Source organism: Rhamphochromis longiceps, linkage group LG7, assembly GCF_057381845.1.
Source record: "Rhamphochromis longiceps isolate RC_006_pf linkage group LG7, R_longiceps_female_GT1.1, whole genome shotgun sequence".
NCBI lineage: Eukaryota > Metazoa > Chordata > Actinopteri > Cichliformes > Cichlidae > Rhamphochromis > Rhamphochromis longiceps.
Genome location: NC_140563.1, coordinates 65,998,563 through 66,020,288, shown reverse-complemented (window position 1 = coordinate 66,020,288; position 21,726 = coordinate 65,998,563). Strand labels below are relative to the sequence as shown.

Here is a 21,726-nt window from a genome sequence, read left to right as displayed (position 1 = left end):
GAACTTCACAATAACAATACTGTACTGTTGAAGAAAGATGAAATGATAACCTTACTCAAAATTTATTTTTATGTGTGGTTTATGATTAATTACCCAAAATAGAATATTTATAAAAACATGCTTTGCATAGAAAAATTCACCATGTCACAATTGCTGTCGTGATTGCCATCATTACTGTGTTTAAAAAATAATCAACGATATTATTGAAATGTTTAGGGGAAAATTTAAAAAAAAACGAACCATCTCTGTAGCTTTGTTTGTGGTTTTTGTTTTAAAAAAATCAGATAATAAAAAATATTTTAAAGGTGTTTTACACTGATTATCAAGGGTAGCGGTGTCACCTTTTTACTGACAAGTTTCCTGAGACGGCTTGAGGAATGTTGACATATGTTATTTCACTGTCTTTGTAGGGGGGATTACACTCTGCCTGGGCCCCCCAGTTAGAGCTCAGCCCGAAGCAGTTTTAGGTTTGGCCGACTGGGTCACAATAATTGAAAATGCATGTTTGGATGTAACCATGCACGCAAACTTTGAGTGAATCTTCACTCTCAGTCTCCCATTGGCCGTCCAGTTTGTGGCTCTGGGCACAACAGATTATGTCTACAGCGGTGGAAAGACAATAAATTTAGTGAGTACGCTGGAGAGGTTTACTTAATCAGCCCACTGGACACAGGCAAGAGGTAAGGATGAGGTGGTTTGGTGACGTACAGAAGAGGGTTGGTGGATGTTTTGACATAGGGTGCTGAAGAGAGGACTTTTATTGTGAAAGTACCTCTTCCTTTGCTGGGACCGGAAGTAACTTCTCGTTCTCATTCGCCGGAAGTGCACCGGAGTTAGTCGCAGTTCTAAATGAAAATGCCACCTTTGTAGTGTTCGGATGACACCGGGACATTAACGGTGAATTTAATCATATCTGAAATGCCTACTGGTGCTCACATCCGCCTTCCCCGTCGCTTTAATGTGGTGAGCGCGGATGAAGTCGCCAAGTTGTGCTACGAGCGTTTCAGTCAGCTTCCCCGCAGAGGGAAGCCTGAGCCGGGCAGAGAGTGGACCCTGCTGGCCGCTGTGCTCCAGATCACCCGCGGAGCTGACTCTCATTCAGGTTGTTCGGCAGGATGGACCAGTCCACTGTTCTGAAACCCCGGTTTCATTCATTTTTTCCCCATTTCTATCAAACGTCAGTGCTAAAAAGACATTTAAAGTTTTCTGAAGATGGGGAAAAAGGCTTTAAATTGTTCTAAATTATGTCCATAATGTATATTTCAGCGGACCTGTAGACACTGATATGAGTGAGGTATAGTGATGCGATATTTTTCTTTTTCCATCACAGTTGCTATGGAGGTTGTTTCTCTGGGAACTGGGACCAAATGTATTGGACAGACCGCCATGAGTCCCACAGGTGTGTGCAGATGGACGTTTTGTGTCTCAGATGCTGAAGGTGTCGATTGTGCAAACCAAATTTTGTTTTCCTTTTTAATTCAGGTGATGTACTTAACGACAGCCACGCAGAGGTCATTGCCAGGAGGGGATGTATCAGGTGTGTGTATGAACCCACCTGTGTCACTGCAGGCTGTTTGACTGTGCTGATTGCTTTATGTATATGTATGCGTTTTTATTTGCAGGTACCTGATCCAGGAGCTGCACGGGGCTGTGAGCGGTCGGGGCAGCTCTGTGTTTTGTGCAGCAGATGAGCGAGGAAAGTGGAAGCTTCGGCCCAGAGTTTCCTTCCTCCTTTTTACCAGCCACACTCCCTGTGAGTGTCAGCACACAGGACAGCGACAATAACGAATACAGTTACACACAGCAGAAAGTAGATGGAAAGAAATCAAACCAGATCTGTGTTGCTCACACAGAGAGTGGCTAGGTTATCAGCTGTAGTTACTGTGAGTTAATGTGAGGTAGTTTGGTAACTTACCCAGTTTAGATTTATTCTGTTTTTTGATTACATAACCCATTCTAGCAGAGTGTAATGAAGGTCTTTATAAATGATAACATGTAATAACTCCTGTTTGTGCCAGAGATGCAAACAAATAGCCTGAAAAGTCTTTCAGCTCTTGAGCTTTGATGCAGAGTTGATATGGCAACAGTTAAATATTCACCACTGATAACATTTAACATCCGCTTATTAAGCAGTAAACCTAAATATTAGTCAGCAGCGGCATTGTTAGCCCATAAATAATAAAGATGCATTTCTGATAAGGATTGTTAATGTTTAACTCTCCAACCTCTTTATGGTAAAATTAGTTCCATGAGATGATGAATAATTGAGGACTTGACATGATTATTCTTGTTTGTGAAGGAAGTCAGTCCAGCCTTTTCATGCAGAGAACAGGGATCATTTGTGATAAAGCACATTGCGCTATAACTGAGACCGGCACAGTTCTGTGGGAACAAAGAGAGAAAGTAATTCTCAAATCATCGTTGCTCACCTGCTTAATCATCTCTGATTTACACGAAACTTTTATGGTCCAAAGTTTGGACACCTGTAATGATTGCTGTGAAATTTCAGCTTTATATATCAAAAACTTCACAATATATGCACTATATACATATAAACAGTATTAACAGAAAAAAAGTACAATCTGGTGTAAGAAGAAAAAAGTAAATATGTATTGCACAATGGTTTATAGAGGAAAATGGGAAAAACGTTGCGGCAAAACGTTGAGAAAGCACCGAGTTTTTTAAATGGACTGACAATGAGGTGAAGTTGTTGCTGCGAGTAACGCAAAAGTACAAAGTTGCAAAAGCGAGTGAGAATTAAAGAATTTGAAGAAAAGCTCTCTGGAGCATGTACGGACTGATATTAAGCTTTAATAGGGCTGTCAAAAGTTTTCGCTGTCCACACTGCGACACATAAAGCACCGTTTTCAAATTACGCGTTTTCGAGAGCGTTTTCAAAACGCTGCATTTTCCATGAGCGAGAACGCCGTCTCAGTGTGGACGGGAGGCCAAAACGGAGAGAAAATGATGCGTTTTCAAACTAAAACGCATTAGTGTGGACGTAGCCTTACATTGTAGTATTTGTTATTAGCTGTGAGGCATTTGCAGGCGTTTTCTTTTTTGTTGTCTTTCAGACATATGCATTCTACCTTTAACCATACCTTTATCTATCTTGGCTTTAATCATGCAGAAGTGTGCCCTCATGCCATTTGTTTGTCCGATCTGAAACCAGGTGGCGACGCCTCCATCATCCCCATGACTGACAGCCAGCCTCAGCCCTGCCCTCCTGTCACATCAGTAAAGGGCCATGAACAGACTGATGGAGGAGGAGACCTGAAAAGGAAAGCAGAGGAATCCGGCGAGGAGCGAATCTCTAAGCAGCCTCATCTGGAGGAGACGGCAGAGACAAAGGAAGAGGACAGAGGAGACACAGAACAGCGTGGATCGCTGAACTTTAACAAAACATCGGAAACATCCTCACAAACCAGCAGCTCTGCAGTCTTGGCTCAAACTGATGGCACTGGCCTGCATCATCAGGTCTCAGACATTCACAGAACAGGGGCCAAGTGTGTACCGGGTGGCCCAGCTGACCCTCTGCAGCCTGGGGTGGGGTATCACAGTCCGGGCGTTCTCCGGGTAAAGCCCGGCAGAGGAGAGCCAACTCTCTCCCTCTCCTGCAGCGACAAGATGGCCCGCTGGGGGGTGCTGGGCTTCCAGGGTGCACTGCTGTCCCATTACCTACAGGAGGCGCTGTACTTCAGCACCATGGTGGTGGGAAAGTGTCCATATGACCAAGAAGTCATGCAGAGAGCTTTGGTCACAAGGTAATGCTGAACCGGCTGCTTTATATTTTTATTAGTCATGCGCTGTGAAAACTTCACCTAAACAGATACAGAGCCAGTAATCACAACTCGTGATAATAATAAACACCAAATAGAGATATTGAAGGTTTATGTAACAGTTCCAGTCATGACCAGCATGTCAAGGACCCTCCTTGATGTAAAACAACGTTAGGTTCAATTAGAGTAAGCTAAATGCAGCAGATATTAATGAAAGTGAAATGAGTGCAATGACTTCACAGTTCAGTTTGGTTTCTGCCAGAAAAACGACCTGTTTGCAAACAGTTGCCTTTCAATGAACGAAGACACGTCCTCTCCACCAACTCCTGAGAGAAAAAACTGCTAAATGGTGAACTTAATTCTTCAGCTATTTTGCCAACTATCTAAATCATTGAATTCAGGTGTTCTAGTCACTACATGTGGCCTTCAGATTAGCTCAAGAACAGTTTGCAGAGAGCTTCATGGAGTGGGTATCTATGGTGGAGTAGCTGCATCCAAGCCTTACGTCACCAAGTGCAATGCAAAGCATCGGTGCTGTAAAGCATGAGGCCACTGGACTCCAGAACAATGTTGCATGTTCATGCTACCCTGTCTGTAAATGCGACAGACAAGTCTGGGTTTGGCAGTTGCCAGGACAACGGTACCTGTCTGACTGAATTGTGCCATGTGTAAAGTTTGGTGGAGGGCGGCGGTTATGGTGTGGAGTTGTTCTGGAGGAATTGGGCTCGGCCCCTGAATGCCTCAGCACACCAAGACTGTTCCTGTTTGGGGATGGCCTCTTCCTTCTCCAACACGGCTGCGCACCAGTGCACAAAGCAAGGTGCATAGAGACATGGATGAGCTAGTTTGGTGTGGAAGAACTTGACTGGCCTGCACAGAATCCTAACCTCAGCCTGACAGAACCCCTTTGGAGCGAATTAGAGTGGAGACCGTGAGCGAAGCCTTGTTGTTTTAAGCAGAAGAGACGAGCTGTTCATCCTTTTGTCTCCTGGGAGACGAGCCTTACAGAAGATTGGATCAAAGAGTTCACATTTGGAATTTTTTTTTTGGGTTTTTCTCTACTCATTTTGTCATGTTTGATTATAAATTGAAGAGGATCTGGATTTCTGTTGTTTTCCTGCTAGATTACAGCTTCCAAAGAATTCCACTGATGTCCTGCAGCTGATAACTTTGAGCAGATTTGGATTTCCCCTGTATTCCTCTGGGATTATTTATGTCAACACGAAATAGAGATAAGTGCATCGTCTCACCTGGATGTGCTCATTATTTGGTCAATCTCTCTCAAAATCAAACAAAACCAGCACTAGCTTAGAGAAGTTTATTGGATACGTATGATTCAAGAGATTTTTTTGGCTCTAGTTCGCTCCTGCTAAATTGCTTTGGTAAAACATCCTGCATTCAAAAAGTCTAAAAGGTGGTGTTAGGTAATATATATATAATCTTAAATGCTTTTATGCTGATTATTATTGGTTTATATAAGAGAGGCCCAGACTTCAGTGTAAAACTAGGTTACAGGCTGACCAGAAACTGTATGTTTTTTGTAGAATATGAGGAACCGACAGAGTGAGACTAAGTCTAGACAGGTTGCCCTGGCAACAGACCTTAGAAAGGGGAAGTTATTGCAAGCTGCACAATAAGTTTTAGTGCACAGGCATATTAATAAATCAGACACAGAAAAGAGGAACTGAATAGAAGAAGTTTTGTGTGTAATGAAACTGTATGTGACGTCGAGAGGTACATAAATAACCTGGCTTCCTGTTTTCTGCTTGAGACTGGCTGATGTGAGCAGGCGTTTCTGTGTGTGCTCAGTCTCCATATCCCGGGATATGTAAGATTAAAGATCATTTTTTAAAGTAAAAGACCACTTTTGAGCCGTGTCTTTTTGGCCCTAAGAATCAAAAGAACCGTTTTTAACAGTGGACACTTCCTTTTTAACCTTGTGTGAAACCTCAAAGGTAAAAATCTGCATTTAATTAGAACGTCACTCAGTGGGTTCTTACATGTTACTTTAACCTTAAAAATGAACAGATCCTTGGGGCTTAATTTTCCAAGCTACTGCATTTAAACCAGTCAGTTACCAAGTACACAGATTTAGAGGAGAGCTGCTGGTAATGGGTGTGGCTGAAGAGGAAGCGGGCTTAGCCACCCTGGCAAGCACACCTTCAGGATCAGCATCCGGAGGGCTGAGTACCAGTTTGAGCTGGGTGAGTCTTCTCCCTGGCTCCATCTAAGCTGTGTTTGCCTACTGGGTAATGCTCATGGGATTCAGAGATTAGGGCTTTTAAACAGAGCCAGTTCCAGACCTTCCTGTATTTGGGATTCCTGGTCAAAAATTCCCACTAACACACTCCTACATTCCCAGAAATGTTGAAGCTGGTATAGTTGCAAAGGGTGGGCCAGCATCATATTAAGCCCCATGGATTAAGAATGGGATGTCACTCAAGTTCATATGCACGTGAAAGCAGACGAGCAAATACTTAAGACAGCATAGTGTTCTTGTTGCAGTGTGCATGTTGGACAGGCACCAACTGGTGCTGGTTTAAAAACCACTTCCTTGGGCCGTATAACCAGGATATCTTTCCTTTATCTGCCTTCTGACAGCCTAACATCTGTAATCGGGCTAAGTGGTTACATCAAGGTAGCTGTCAGTTTGTGTGATTATCACTTATTCACACAGACAATGAACTCTTTCACCCATGAAGATAATGCATTTTGACGCCTCAGTATGCAACAATAAAGAACTGCTTTGATATCACTTTAATCATGTGGGAATTTTCTAGCTGCTAAATTCTGTGGAATTTAGTGGAACACCTGCAGCACTGCAGGTGTTAGGCAGTGAATAGTCTTCATCAAATCAGACCACACTCAATTAAATGCAGTGCTTCTGTGCTGTCAGGTGCGCCTGTGTATCGGACCTCCCTGCTGGTTTCGCCGTACGTCCGCCTGAGCTGCTCCAGGCCACGTTGGAGTTTCCTTTCAGCCAAGCCCAAACTGAGCTCCAGCACCAGGCCGGCCAGGGCCGCATCTCCCCCTGCGGGGCAGGTAGGACTGTCCACGTATTCTGCAAATTATTTGTAAGTGCCAAAAAACTAGATGTCAACACTTGACATCAACCATGGACTATCCCTAATATAGTCATCTCAAAGAAGCCACACCCACCTGCAGCTTAGACCTTCTGTTTGTGAGGATCACCCAATCGGGAAATTGCTTTAGTTCCTCCACTTGCTTTAGTGGAGGAACTGAGCATGAGATGAGAAAGGATTTCAGATCAAGAGTATCTGCTAGACTCAGGGTGTCTGCCTCGCTGCAGGCCTCTCTCAGTTTAGGTCCAGTTTGCAGCTGTCTCTTTCTGTTAATGGTATCAGTATTTTAATAATAATAATAATAATGTATACTTTATTGATCCCCGTGGGGAAATTCCTCTCTGCATTTAACCCATTCACTCAGTGAAGCAGTTTTTACGGTTTCAATTAAAGTTTTAATTGTGTTTAAACTGCTCCAGCACTGAGCTGCAATCTCGGCGTGTATCTGAGGTTTGCTCCCTGTGTTTCAGCCATCAGCTGGTGTAACGTAACAGAGCAGCCACTAGATGTCACCGCTAACGGCTACAAACACGGAGTCACCAAGAAGGCCCTGGGAACAGCAAAAGCCAGGTAGAACCAATCCACTGTCATCATACATGAGTACCATGTGAGTTTGCTGTGTTCTCAAACATCCCGGCGTGCTTCTCTGATTTCAGGTCTCTTCTGTGCAAATCAGAGCTTTTTCATTCCTTCTTGTCTTTGGTGTCGGCCACCGATCCCTCGGCTCTCCCCGACTCTCTCAGGTAACAAACAATTGGCTCTTTCAGAAACTCGCTGCAGCTTTTGAAAACGCTCCAACGAGAGCTGCAATATTTGAAGAACAGTGCAGCTTCTCTCAGTTTGTGCAACTCTCATTCACATAAAACTACGTGCACCAATCACTAAGGAAATGTTCACATCACTGTGAAATGTTCATTACTGGAAATCGTGTTATGCAATCTGACTGTTACGCTCGTATTAAACAGGTGGGGTTGGTTTGAATTCCTCAGTCTTAGATTTCCAGCCTGCTGTGGGTTAAAATGTTGTGTGCACTTTTTCAGACTTGTGTGCTATGCTGCTGCTGATTGGCTTCATGTTTACTGATCACTTTATGAAGTTATCAGGTGATTTTTGATTTTTTTTGTATTAAGCTTTCGTATTAAGGCTTCATCAAGCAGTGACCTTTAGCTTGCACTGGAGCAAGTTGTAATCGAGTCTGAAGTGACTGAGCTCAGAGTTAGCAGCTTCTCCAAATCTAAGGCCATGTGGATCTCACATGCACCAGGTTAGGTGGAGAAGGGTGCTGTGTTCTGTTCCTTACCTCACTTTTGGCCATGAGTTCCGGGTAGCGGCTGGACTTCGGCAGGTTTCGGGCTCTCCTTTAGAGATGAGCTGAGGATGTGGTGTCCAGCTGTGAGGAGATTAAAGGGCCAATCCAGGACATGCTGGAGGTACTGTTTCTCTCGGCTGGTGCCTTTGTTCTGCTCTCATTTTGTTACCTGTTAAACTATGGATAAAACCACCACCGTGGTGCAGTCATGCCAGGCTGTTGCCAAATAAAGGACTGTCCAAGGCTGCTGCGGTTTCATGTTGCACTCGACAGGAATCTGTAAGGTTTTTTTCTGTGAAAATTGGTCCTTGCAGTTGAATCCCTGGCTGTGTACTTATATTAAGTCTGTCACACGGCTACTTTGTTTTCATCGTCTTTGTTTTTGGAGATCCTGTCACATAGTGTGCTGTGCTACATTTATGTGGAAGAATGGCTTCAGGATGACAGTAGGTCTCCTGAAAATGAATCTGAGAAAATGAAACTCTGATGACTAACAATGGAGGACAAAGGTCCTTGTGTTTGTCAGAAAACCTGATACGGCCCACACACAAAAGACATATTGTAAACACTCAGCTCAGCACAATGACAGGACTTAATGACAAAGGTACGTCCGAGGAGGAGAAACGGCAGACGAAGGAGGAAGTTGCAGCTGAGGGAAATCAATCGTTAATCTGCCTTTTGAGAGCCAGTCCTGATCACTTTATCTACAAGATGTTCTTCTTTACTACAGTGGCTCAAGTAACCACGGTAACCAGCAGATATTTGAACAATCTGTTTCTCCTATCTAACACACAGTAATCCACTTTCTCCCTTTGAATGATGTATTTTGAATCTTTATTACAGAACTTAAACTTCAGCTCATTTTACGTGCTAACAGGTTGTAGCAGCAATCTGCACGAACAGTTTCAGCCAATGGGGTTTTTTTGTACTTCTGTAGTGGTTTAAAAGTAACTTAGAGTAATAATTTTTGCTTCTTGCTTTACATCGAGGATTTTCTTTTCTTACATGTGTCCAGGAAAGCAGAGCTGCAGACCTACTGGGACTACAAGCAGGCCTCCCAGTCGTACCAGCAGGCCTGGCAGCAGCTGCGCAGTCAGGCATTCCCTCTGTGGCCGCGCAGTGACAGAAACCTCCTCCTCTTCCACTGACAACTCACTCTCGACAGGCTTGATGACAAAGCAGCTTTGTTGTAGGAGAAACTCAGAGGTCAAGGGTCGCCCAAGGTTTGACCTTGTGAAACTCGGATTTCAAACATGCTGCAGAGAACAGAAAGGATTGCGGCACCCTTTTAATGAAAGGACAAGCTTGGCTTCTTTAATTTGCGCTGTCTTTTTCCTCTCTTCCTGTGTGTGTGTTGGCTCAGCTGGTCTGCAGTGCAGGTTTGCCTCAGCAGGACGCTCTGCGCTGTCACGCTGTTTGAAACTGTTGGTAATGCAGCACACACGATGGCTTATTTTCACAGTGCATGTCGTGGCTCCAGCTGCCTGGTGTTCTTAAAAGCGCACAGCCATTTATACCTGCACAGGAAAACACAGCCTCCAGTCTCACTCCTAGTTTGAATGCGTCCTGCACTAAAAACATGAAGATACTCCTGAAGTCCCAGACTATGTCAAAATTTGGAATCAAAGGAATTGCTTTAGTTGGTTTATCAGGTTGAACTGGCAAATTCTGGGAAAAGCTTTCTAATTTCATCGTAAGGAAACGACCAGCAGTTACTTTCTGGCAGTGGTTTGAACCCTGCAAAAACGTTTTCGCACCAGTTTGTTAACTCGGCCTGTGTAGGACACATTGTTGTGAAGAAAAAGGTAAAGCTGCACATTTCTGCACAAACAGTTAGGTCGTTCATTCAGGACCACGGTGCAGGGACAGAGGATCAGTTCAGTTGGTGATGTGGCTCAGCTGATTCCTGCTATTTCCTCTCTGCTAATGACAAACAGCACATGGTGGCTTATGTCCAGGATGCCCTCAATTTTCTCATTCTCATTCTTCAGCGATTTTGAGCTGTTTTCGTCACATCCATCGTAGAGATGCAGAGAACTGGGCTGCAGACATCTGATTACATCAGTGCAAGCTCGTCTGTAGCTCAGGGGAAAAATAACCACAGGTCGTGGCATATGGCTGCCTCTCCCTGCACCTGGATTCTTCCTGGTAAAAGAGAGTTTTTCCTTCCCACTGTCACCAAGTGCTTGCTCATAGAAAGCTGTGTGTTTTCTCTGTATTATTATAGAGTCTTTACCTTTCAATATAAAGCACCTCATTGTGTTTTGTGTGCTGTATTAATAAAATTGAATTAAATTCTTTATATTGTTTTTTTAAATATATGGATAGTTGCATAAATAAACCTGAGGTTAATGCAAGTTTTCGGTTGGATTTTTTTTCCCTTGGCATGAGGGGATTCATTGTAGTTCTTTTCCATTAGAGAGAAAGCTGATGTTTCCAGAACTGCACAATTCAATAATCAGATGAATAAAAGCACTACAAGCCAAGGGAAAACAATATCAATCATATTTTAGATTCAAGAGAATCTTTTAACAGCTTCATAATTTTAGTCTGTGAGCGTTGGACTAATACAGAAAAAGCAGAGTTTTATATTTGAAGTATTGATTCAGCCCATGAGGTCCGATTAAACAGACCTTACAGGAAAACTGAACCAGGGGCAAATGCTCACTTCTTTAGACACACCTTGACCCCTTTTGCCTTCAGAGGTGCCTTAATTCTGTGTGGCATTAATTCGACAAGGTGCTGGAAACATTTCCTGAAGAAAACCACCCACAGTCACTTAAATCACCCATTCTGATGCCCAGATTAAACTTCAACGGGTCATCTTGACCCTAAATGCACAGTTTCTGCCACGTGAGTGGCTGATTAAGCCAGTAAATGTATCTGGCAGTAGTTAGACTTTAAAGGGTCCATGGCCACGGCCGACTTCGATATCACTGAACCTGAAGAACATGAATATCTGTCACAGATAATGTGGCACACAGTATTTGACAAATATTAGGATAATTTATTTATAAACTCTGACTCAGTAGATTAATGATCACTTCTGTGTATCTATGTGTGAATCTATTCCACTGTGATGTTTCCCAGTTGGAGCTTCGACTTCCAGAGATGCTCCAAATGATTTCAAGAGAATAACTCATGTTATCAGCAAAGACTATGGATTTATTAGAAAGACCAGGGGCTTGAGGGAAATAAATGAGGTGATGCATTTTAAGAGCAACAGTATTTAAAACTGTCCCCTTTAAAAAGAAGTGAGCTTGAACTCTGCTGTAAAGGCGTCGGATTGAAAACTTCATGCTTTTCCAGTAGATTAAGTCTGAAAGGTGAGGGCTAATGAAGTTAATCTATGTTGATGCATTATAAGACATAAAGTATAAAAAAAACTAGGAAATGTCAGCTTTTGCTGCATGGAGCATTTTTGTGTTACATCTTTTTACAAGCCTGTCAACACGATCAGTGCTCATCATTAAATCTCTAGGTTTTTATTAAAGTGGACGATTCTGCCTTTAATTGTGCGCCTCTTCCTCGGACCCCCTTACATCATCATGTAGTGTTTATGTGTATGAAGCATTAAAAATAGGGACACAGCTGTGAAACTCTACAGTGCAACCACCAAGTCAAAGACCACACCGTAAATTTTACATTAGTTTTTATTGGTCAGGTCTTCCAGCTACCTTCCCTTTATCAGATATCTAAAATTTATTTATGTCTTTAAGATATGTTTTATATTCATACAACACTGATGAAATAAGAATTACCAATGCATATTACACAACATCAGACAGTGAACCAGCTTTGTGGAGCGCAGACATGAAAACTGCAACGAGGTCAAATGATGGGTGGAAACCAGCACCAGAAGCTACAGGTGCAACTAAAAGTTCAGCCTCAGAGTCATCCATAGACGCTCTGCAGTGGACGGACAGGTGTAACTTTCAGGTGTGCAAAATGAAGCCAGTGCGAGTCTTAAACCTGCCAGCAGGAGGCATCTCCTCCGGCCATAAGTCTGTGTGTATGAAACGTCATCCTTTGGCTCCATTGGTCTTTGAATTTGTTAAACTTTTTAAATACAAGTTTATTATCTCAGTTACAAGCTTGAAGTCATATTGAATGCAACGTGAGAGCTGAGAGATGAAAAGGCTGTGAATGCTTTGCAGACAAACAACACTTTACTTGAAGTTAATGACAAAGCACGGCGCGTCATTTCTAAACGCAGGTTTCGCTCCAGCCATGTTTGCAAGCCTATAAAGCCAAAAATAGAGTGGGACCTCCGTGTTTATTAACCCGATAGTTCTCCCGTTGTTTTAAAATTCATATTTAAATCTCATGACACATTCAGAAAAGATTCTGTTGAATTGTAAGTTTTTCAATCACTTTATGGTGATTGTTTTGTCACATTTTTCATTTTTTAATGCTGTTTTTTTAATCCTTGCCCCTATAAATATAGTTTTACTTACTTAATTACTTTTTTTAAGTAAAGACCTGAATACATCCTTCAGCCCTGGTTTTAAGTGTGTTTTCTGAGTAGCCAAGAAGTTTCCGTTTTAATGACGATTTCATCCTTTCGGCTCTTTACTGTCCATTTTTTGAGCTCCCTAAAGTGAAATGGTGCAATGCACTGAAGTGTAAATCCCAGTTATCACAGCTCATTAATAACACAAAAGACACAGCAGGACTCGCGCAAAACAATTTAATTACAGATCTGTGAATATTCAATTCCCAATCACATTTCATGAGGGATGAGGTTTCCCAGAAATAAAAATCGCAAATAAATAGCGAGCTCTTTATTATTGTGGTTAATGAGCCCATAATTAAATGTTAAACAGGATTTAAACATAAACGTTCACACGAGTTTAATACAATTCAAATAGCTTTACTTTTTAATTAAATGTCACATAAGGACTCGACTGCACCCCAAGACACAGGTAGTAAAAATAAAACACTGAATGCTAAAATTTAAATATTGGATTAGAAAAAGAAAAAAGAGAGAAGTTCACCCACAGCTGTGAACTGCAGTCACCTCCCGGCCGCTCACGCTTGCGCACGCTGGCTAAGACGGTAACGCGACACTCCGGTCATCCATGTTGCACGGTGACAGACCAGCACATGTGCAAATCTGAGTGTGCAGTGACAACAAAGTTGGCAGGAACATGAAACTCTCAGTGCTAAATATACACCGCAGCTGAGTGTGAGCAGCTTTAATTTCCCGCTCAACCATAAATCGATGGTTTTTCAACGTGATTGTTGTCACCTTGTCAACTATAAATAGATCAACAACCAACGATGACAGAACAACAGTGAATCAATGTTATTTCAATGTCAGTGTCAGGTTTCATCGGTATTTCAATGTTGTTTCAACATTGGTTTTGTGTTGACATTTCCATCCTGACGATTCTGATGGTTCAGATGGAAAATCAACATCTGTTCAGTGTCTCCTTGCTATCTGGGTGCGGTCAATATGTTTGACTTGTACCATTACATCATTTATATTTAGCTAAACTCATTCACAGGTTATTATGAATCAGGGGGAATCAGAAGACTGTTGGAATATTTTATTAGTGCTGTCAGTGTAATATTCATAGAATAACTCCCACTGAACATTTCAGAACTTAATGGGTTTGAACAGAAATGTTACATTTTTAAAAGTTCAGTGAATTAATAATAATAAATAACGAGGCTTCGGTTGTTTGTGTCTCTAAATTGAGGAAATATTCATTAAGGTTTTATTAATTACAAGGTTGTTTTGTCATTAATTGTATTTTGTTTATATGTTGTTGTTTTTTCTGACGGTATTTTAAAACTTCAAGTAAAGTGTTGGATTTTTTGAAGCAGTTCAATGAATTCGTGTTTATCCAGCACAACATCCTGTGCCGAGAGACTACCGTCGGGCTGGGGCAGTCTCGGTAACATCCCGAGGAGTGGCGCCGGCTAACATTCACGTGCTTATGATCAACTTTCAAGCCTATCCTGGGCCTTCTAACGAGTATCTTTTGTCTTGTGGTGAACATTTCATACATGATATGATGAGCAATACAAAGAATGCGGGTAAGTATTCTAGTCACAGGATTACTGCGTCTCTTTCTCACTTCCACTGAACATAAATATCTGTGACAACAAATAAAATGGAGCATGACTGTGTCACATAATGATTGGTTTGTGCATGCGTGTGTGTGTGTGTGTTTATTAACAGTGCCAGGATGATGAATGGTATCTGAAGTGGCTTTAATGTACATGACTGTTATTCAGATTCGCGGCAGTGTTAAAGATAATTCTCTCAGTAACTGGCCTTGAAATGGAGATCATGATAAAGTTCAGCGTTTGTTTGTTTGTTTGTTTTTTACATCATCCAAGCATCTGGGGAAAAAAGTTTGTTTATTGTAGCAAACTTGCATCATAAATGAGCAGTTTTAAGTATCAAAAGCTGATCAGAAATGCGAGTGCCAAATGTGTAGGTGCGTTACCTGTGTAACACATGTAAAGGCCAATTTCTGAAGCACTATGCACCAGTATATGTTAAGCCCTAATGTGTCGGTGTGTTTGGGGTTTTGTGTGTGTGTGTGTGTGCAAGCGTGTGAGAGAGAAACTAGTAATCAGTTATGCATTAACCCTGTGCTGTATAAAAGGCCTTGTAACCAAAGGTGTTTTCTCCGCTGTAGGCCACGTACAGAAAGCCGTCCTCGTCCTTCTCCTTGTCGTACAGCTGGCCCATCGTCAGACTGAAACACAGTAAAAACCGAATAGTTAGATGATGCACAAAACAGAGTCAGTCATGTCTACAGGCTTTACCTAAAGACAGATTCGACACCATTGCATTACTGCGCCGAGTGTTTATGCCACCTTCATCTTTTTGTTTTGAGAGGTCATGAGTGTGAGCTTCTGAATAACATGCTGGAAGACGGCTATCGGATATCCTGGTTTCTGACTCATATCATGACCATAATTATTAAATTAAATTTAGGTTTTACTCAGTATCACTTCAAACTACTTTGAGTTAGCCCATTAAGTAATCAGGAACGTGAAGTCGCAGAGCAAAGAACCTCAGGAGTCGCCCCCTGCTGGCAATTAAAACAAATGCATATTGTGGAATAGATTCACTTTTAGGCCAACACCGTATAAAAAAAAGGCCTGGGCAACAAACACATTACACCGACAGAAGCTCCTCGGCCTTGGAAACCCGTATCATTAAGCTCCTGGTGCACAGTTAATGTGCTGATGCCACAGGACTGAAATTCAATGAGACTGAAAACCGGATTCAGAAGCTGAGCCTGAGGTGTGGCCCAATACTAGCTATGTGCATTCTTTATATACAGTGCACAGATATATCAAAATCCTTCTTGAAGCAACTCTCACCACTCTATAGTGACCTTGGTAATTCCACCCAGCAGTTATTTGGGCAGCTCCACCCTTTAAATGGAGGAACAGATATAAAAGTAATTTGAAACTGTAATCTAAGTACCAGGATTTAACTGCATGTACTGAGATTTTGTAGACACAAGTTGATATGTGATGATAACTTGTCTGTGGTTTTGGGCATTTGACAATCATTCTAGCAAATGTTCCTCCTCAGGGTTCATGCGGGAGATCTGTGGATAGACCCACTGCCAACCCAAAAGGGCAAACCTGCTATGGGCTAGCCTAGTTTAACCCTCAAGGCCCAGATCGTGGTTTTCTGTGGGGAACCAATGATGGGTTTGCCTGCAGAAAACCTGCACTTTTCACACTGTTCAAAGTTAAACTGCAGAAGCAGAACTGCAGACCGTGTGCCTTTAAAAGTAAAAGTTAGCTGCAGCGTTTACTTTAAAGGTGGGAACTGCGTCGATTTTACAACAACAACAACTAGTAATTACTGAGAATTACCTGGGAAATCTGCCAACCAGTCTAGCATTGCACATTTCCTTAGCAACCAGTGGTTATGTCATGTCAAATATGACAAAGACCTGAGCAATGTTAAGCCCTACTGTGTCGGTGTGTCTAAATTTCATTAGACTCACTGTCAAATCTGATAAAAACTACAGGCCGTCTGTTTAATACCTTCAATGGGAGCGTGAGGTTGAGAGCTCAGCGATTACAGCCAGATGCATGTTTTTGCAACATGAACATGAACATTCCTCACAACAGCTGATTTACGTGTGGAATAAATTCCTCATAAAAAATGAATTTAAGTTTTAAAAATAAAAAAGAGCCGCTAGTGGTTCTTCCTTCTGGTTCCATTTATCAAAGCTGTGGACTGTAGGAGCTGTGCTTCTGAAACATCTTTGACATCCTCTTGCTAAACAACTACTTGGAGCAACCACATCAGTAGAGACGATGCCAAAAAACGTTGTCCCAGAGCCAGTCTTTTTTGTGGAACTGGTTCTAGATTTGGCTCCAGCATTATTGCTTTGTTAGTGAAGGGGTGGCATACGTGCTGTGGCTAGACTTTAATAAGGAGAGCAGTATCAGCGCGCTACAAAGCACTCAGAAGCAGATTCCTTTGATAAGCCGCCTCTCTCTGATCCCATCCCGTCCCGCCTCCACCAGTCAGAGCAGATGGCTGCACCTACTTGTTTCTGATGGACACTTCTTCCTGTTAACAGGGAGTTTGCCCTCCCCACTTTTGTCAACTGCTTCCTGATAGGGTCCCTTGTGATTGCTGGGGTTTCTTTCTAATAATGCAGGGTTTTAGCCTCACAATATGAAGCACAATGAAGTGACTTTTGTTAGAAATTGGTGCTATATAAGTAAAACCGGATTTAATTGAATAAACGACGAATAGATGAGAGACTTTCATGCTGCCTTATGAAAGAAAGTACAGGAGCATAAAGAGCATAAAACAGCTTCTTCCCATCGACCATCAGGCTACTCAACACTCACACCTAGAAAACTGCTGATCCCTGTGCAATATCTACCTTAAGTGCAAAGCACTATAGTAAAAATAATATATAGTGGAGAGTGATGTGTCATGATTTATAAGATGAATCATCATGAACATAATTCAATGACCACTAACAATTACGGTGGACAATAACACGTCCACGTTAAGTTGCGCTGATGAACTGAATTATTTAACATTAGCTTCACCACTACGTGAGCTACCTGGATATTCTTTGCCTCTCTGAAAGGACTGTGACAGCGAGCTCTGTCTGTCTGGGTCAATTTGAGGAATTTACATACACATTACCTCCTCTCTTCATTTCTTGTGCTTTTTCATGGTCTTTTATGGTTGATGGTGTAGCCACAGAAGAGAATTTTCTTCGAATACATACAGTATCACTGTTTTTAGTATTTACAGCTGTTTAGTGCCGGTAGGACACGTGACCCAAGGGCAACTAAACACAGGACAGCAAAGTGTCCAAAGAGGAGCAGTGTTTACACAGACATGACTTCTTTCTGGTGAATGGGAGCAACGCACAGAACTTAGAGGAGAGAAACAAAGTATCGATGCTATCGCACTAATATTGCTCCAATACCAATACCAGCGCTAGTATCGATACTACCGATATTTGGATCGATCCACCCTTGACGCCCCCACCCCTTCTATAATATTCACCTACCTCTATTATTTCCATCTATTCCACTGTTTACCCATACCATTGATAAAGCTGCTAACATTAGGATTAGCCCCTATGTACTTGGTGTTTTAAATTATGATAATATATTACTCTTTTATTCTTGTTCATGTTTGTCTGTATACACCAAGTTCAGCTGTGCTTCCAGTTTCTTTGTTTACTTAACCTTACAACAACCATGAAGCTTATTCCATCTTAAAACTGGTGAAAGTTTTGATTGAGGTGAAAGTGTAGCTTCAGACTCAAATGGAGCTGGATAAGAAATACTTCTACATACGATCCTGCTCATCAGTTACACAAGATGAATGGTTAAACACATTTTAGGTAACACACAGTGCGCACATTACAGCTTTGATAACGTCAGGCTGTTGATCCAGGGTAAAATGTGGCTAACAGATTTTAAACATATTTATTTTTATGTATTTATTGCAGAAATTTTGCTGTAACTATGTAATGAATTCTGGCGATATGGCCAAAAACCACTAAACTCGAATCAGTTAATTCTTGGTTCCCAGGAGACATCTGAGTGAGGAGAACAGATGCTAAAAAAATCAACGTAACTCACATTTCTTTCTTAAGCTACAACTACAGAGTACAATTCATGCAATTCAAAGTAAATATTAACAATATACAGCATAAATATTTATTTCAAAGGTATTGTTAAACTCAAAAAAAGTTCAAATCATCTAACACATTTACATTCAATAAAATTATCGAGAAGAATGAGTTGGCACAAGGTTTTTTGGTCTCTGTGGTGCACACTCATGAGTTTGACCTTTAAATCTACTGACTTGCTGCAGAACGCAGCGCACTCTCACCTGGACTGGGGGACCGTTTTGTCAACGAAGAGGAAGATGGCTTTCTCTGAAGGCAGCTGGATGCGTTTCCTGATGATCCACATGAACTGGGCCACAGTGATGTCAGAGGGCACCAGGTACTTCCTCTTATCTATGTCCACTATCTGAGAGCCAGAAACCTTCTCCACTATCACCTGGAGTGCACACATTAACAGACAAATGCATTCTTACACACTGTGGTCATGCTGTGTGTGGGCCACAAATCTCCCAATACTGTAGCAAACACCTGCACTCCCTATCTGAAAGCTTCTGGCTGACCATTAAGCTTAGCCTTACAATAATGTCTGTGAGTGAAGTTGTAAGAACATATGTCACCAGTAAGCCCTCAGCAGCAAGGTACTTGTAAGGTTTTAAGGTGCGTCACAATCCATGGCTGATAGTCCTTCTTCTATCCACGCATGTTTTTATTGCATTTGCAATTTTCACTGGCTGAATGCAACACCAAACGTCACAGAGCCATAACTGTGGCCCATCCCAGCTGCCATAGTGCGAGAGGTAGAGTGTGCCCAGGTTGTCGCTGCGTCTGTGACGCACAACATCATTAAAGGATTCAGACAAAGGAGGGAAAATCCCACTGCACAAGGGACAAGGCTGAAAACTAATTTTAAATTTTGATCTCTGGGGTCCTCATGTTCTACTGCATTAGAGACAGACATTGCTCTCTATAGTAATCACTGCATGGGCTTAGGAATACATTAGTAAACCATGGTCAATGGAAAAAATAGACAAACTGAACAGACCTAGGCACTCTGCTGGGGCCTAACTTAATTAAGACAGACTGAGGAGAAATGGAAAGTTGTCCTGTGGTCATTTTCTGCCCGGATAGGCAGAAGAAAATGGATGGTGGTCTGGTCAATCAGAATCTCAAATTCTTTATGGAAACCGTGAATGTTGCATCCTCCAGGCTAAAGATGAGAAGGACCATCCTTCTTGCTACGGGCCTACAGCTCTGCTTATTTAAACAATGCCAGAGGACTGCACATTTACCCAATCCTGATGTGAATTTAGCAGGTTTTGGGTGACTGCCCTCCCCCACAACTCACCGGTACTCTGTCAGGATATTTGTTGCGTATTTTGGCTGACTCCACACATCGGTGCTCTGAAGGAGAGACAGGAAACAAACAGGAAGTCAGAGATTAAAGGGCTGAGCGAGGCCTCTTGGGATTCCTCTGGCCTTCCAAGCCAAGGCTAGTCAGATATATCGGCTCAAATGCACATTCAAGCACAGCATTAAGGTTGACTGCAGTTTACGCAGACAGAGCGGCGGATGCCTTCTAACATCAACTCACAGTGTGATCATGTGTGTTAAAGTGGACACTTAAAGGCATTACTGTCACAGATCAGTAGTAAGTCACATCAGCAGCTTTTATTAAGTGATTATTATATCAGGAGGAGGAAAGAGCATCTATTGGAGGAAAGACTGCATGCAGCAGGGAAAACAATGAACAGAGGTCAGAGAGGATGAGGTGATGGGTGAGAAGATGTGTGCTTCATTTAGGTGCACACTTTCATTAGCCCAGTTAAGAGGCCTACTTTTGCTGTGTGTTTCTTTAAAAAGGAACTTCGAGATTATCTGAAGAGAGTATGGAGACAAAGGCTGAGGAGCAAAGCCGTTCCAGCAATCTAAATTTGGAGAGAACTTTACACCAAACTCAGTTCCAAATTCTGGCACATTATTAATAAACATAATAACACTTACACTGTTTGTGTTAGGTGTTACCAGCTCTGAATAACTGAGGAAGCCCTCTTCAGTACCCATTTAAGTTATAAGGCCTAGTTAAATAGACCCTGGAGGGGGTTACCCAGCAGCATGAACCAACACAAAAAGTTGTAGCCCTACTGCATACAGCCGAATTTGCCACAACAGTCCCTGACAGCCCTTAATCATGTTATTACCACAGGGTTTTAAGTAGTGATTACATATAGGCAAAGCAACATTAAATTGTGGGATTTTTAAATGCATTTTGGTTAAGAACATGCATGCAGTGGAAAAACACATTTCGGGGTAGGATTGATTGGATGCATCAGGGATATGAAAGGTGAGCCGGATTTTGACAGCGGTCATAACACTTGCAAGAATAATCTTAGCATTAGTTGCTAGCCATGCAGCATCAGCCATCATGGATTTATATGCTGAGGCAAGCAATACATTTCTACACCTATATGGGATGAGATGGCAACAATGGATGCGGAGAAAAAGACAGAACGGAGGGTGCGTGACATGACAAGATCTCTCGTTTCATAACAATCCAAACCCCTTTACCGAGGGAATGGTCCTCTTTAAACATCCATTTCATCTTTGCTGGATCCCCGCACTGACGCGTGACGGCAGGGTCGAAAGGCGGGCTTCTAAATCTGCGGATAATGTCCAAAAATCCAGACAAAAGCGGTCAAAACAAAACGTCAACAACCCCGCTGAGCCAGGAGCTTTCAGCTGTCCGTCTATCAGGGAGGTGACGTCACTGTCTGACACAGGGGAGGTGCTGATGGTTTTGGTGCTGCCTTCAAGTGCTCTCAGTCCAGCTACGAATGCAAGGGTGTCAACCATAAGGTCCGGGGGCCATCTTCGGCCGGGCAAAGAGTGTAATCAGGCACATTGGGGGGTTTTGGAAAATGTGAAAGATGACAAATATTGGACTTTTAACTGTATTTTCATACCTTTTACAGCTTTTCCCACCTCATAGCCATTCATAACAAAGTAATTAAGTAACAAATAAGCAATTAAATGATGCTCTACTAGAGCAATTTATTGATTTGCAAAAAGTCCACAGACAAAAAATTAAAAAAAAAAATTAACAACTAAAACTTTCTGTTATATAATTACAGAACAGTCTGGGCAATGAGATAGCAGAATTGCTTCTCTAATTTTACACATGTATTTTTTTTTTTACAATATAAGCCCAGAATCATTAAGGCTGGTGTTACTTTTTCACTAACTACAGTACAAAAACGTTATCATGTAGAAAAACCGATTTGGACTGTAAATGTGCAGTTAAACCTCTGGTCAATGACAATAAGCAGAGTTTCACTCATCTGGCCCACTTAAGATCAAAGTGGTCTGCATGTGGGCCACAATGTAAAATGAATTTGACATCGGTGTTAATGCATAATGAACCCATCCAACCATCCATAATAATAATAATAATAATA

At 42.0% G+C, this 21,726-nt stretch overlaps 2 protein-coding genes across 2 annotated transcripts; one reads left to right on the top strand and one right to left on the bottom strand.

Annotated features, from left to right (window-relative positions):
* Window positions 1-801: 801 nt before the first annotated feature.
* On the top strand, window positions 802-10,513 carry adat1 (adenosine deaminase tRNA specific 1). The gene is made up of 9 exons (XM_085414857.1): window positions 802-1,102; window positions 1,331-1,399; window positions 1,483-1,537; window positions 1,623-1,753; window positions 3,173-3,764; window positions 6,676-6,821; window positions 7,333-7,432; window positions 7,519-7,605; window positions 9,187-10,513. The coding sequence occupies exons 1-9, from the start codon at window positions 919-921 to the stop codon at window positions 9,317-9,319; spliced, it is 1,497 nt and encodes a 498-aa protein (XP_085270983.1). The 5' UTR covers window positions 802-918; the 3' UTR covers window positions 9,320-10,513.
* A 1,323-nt stretch (window positions 10,514-11,836) lies between these two features.
* On the bottom strand, window positions 11,837-21,058 carry gabarapl2 (GABA(A) receptor-associated protein like 2). The gene is made up of 4 exons (XM_085414858.1): window positions 20,840-21,058; window positions 19,620-19,675; window positions 18,538-18,710; window positions 11,837-14,887 (listed from the first exon to the last, which is right to left on the bottom strand). Exons 1-4 carry the CDS (start codon window positions 20,871-20,873, stop codon window positions 14,773-14,775), a joined length of 378 nt encoding a protein of 125 aa, XP_085270984.1. The 5' UTR covers window positions 20,874-21,058; the 3' UTR covers window positions 11,837-14,772.
* Window positions 21,059-21,726: the final 668 nt, after the last annotated feature.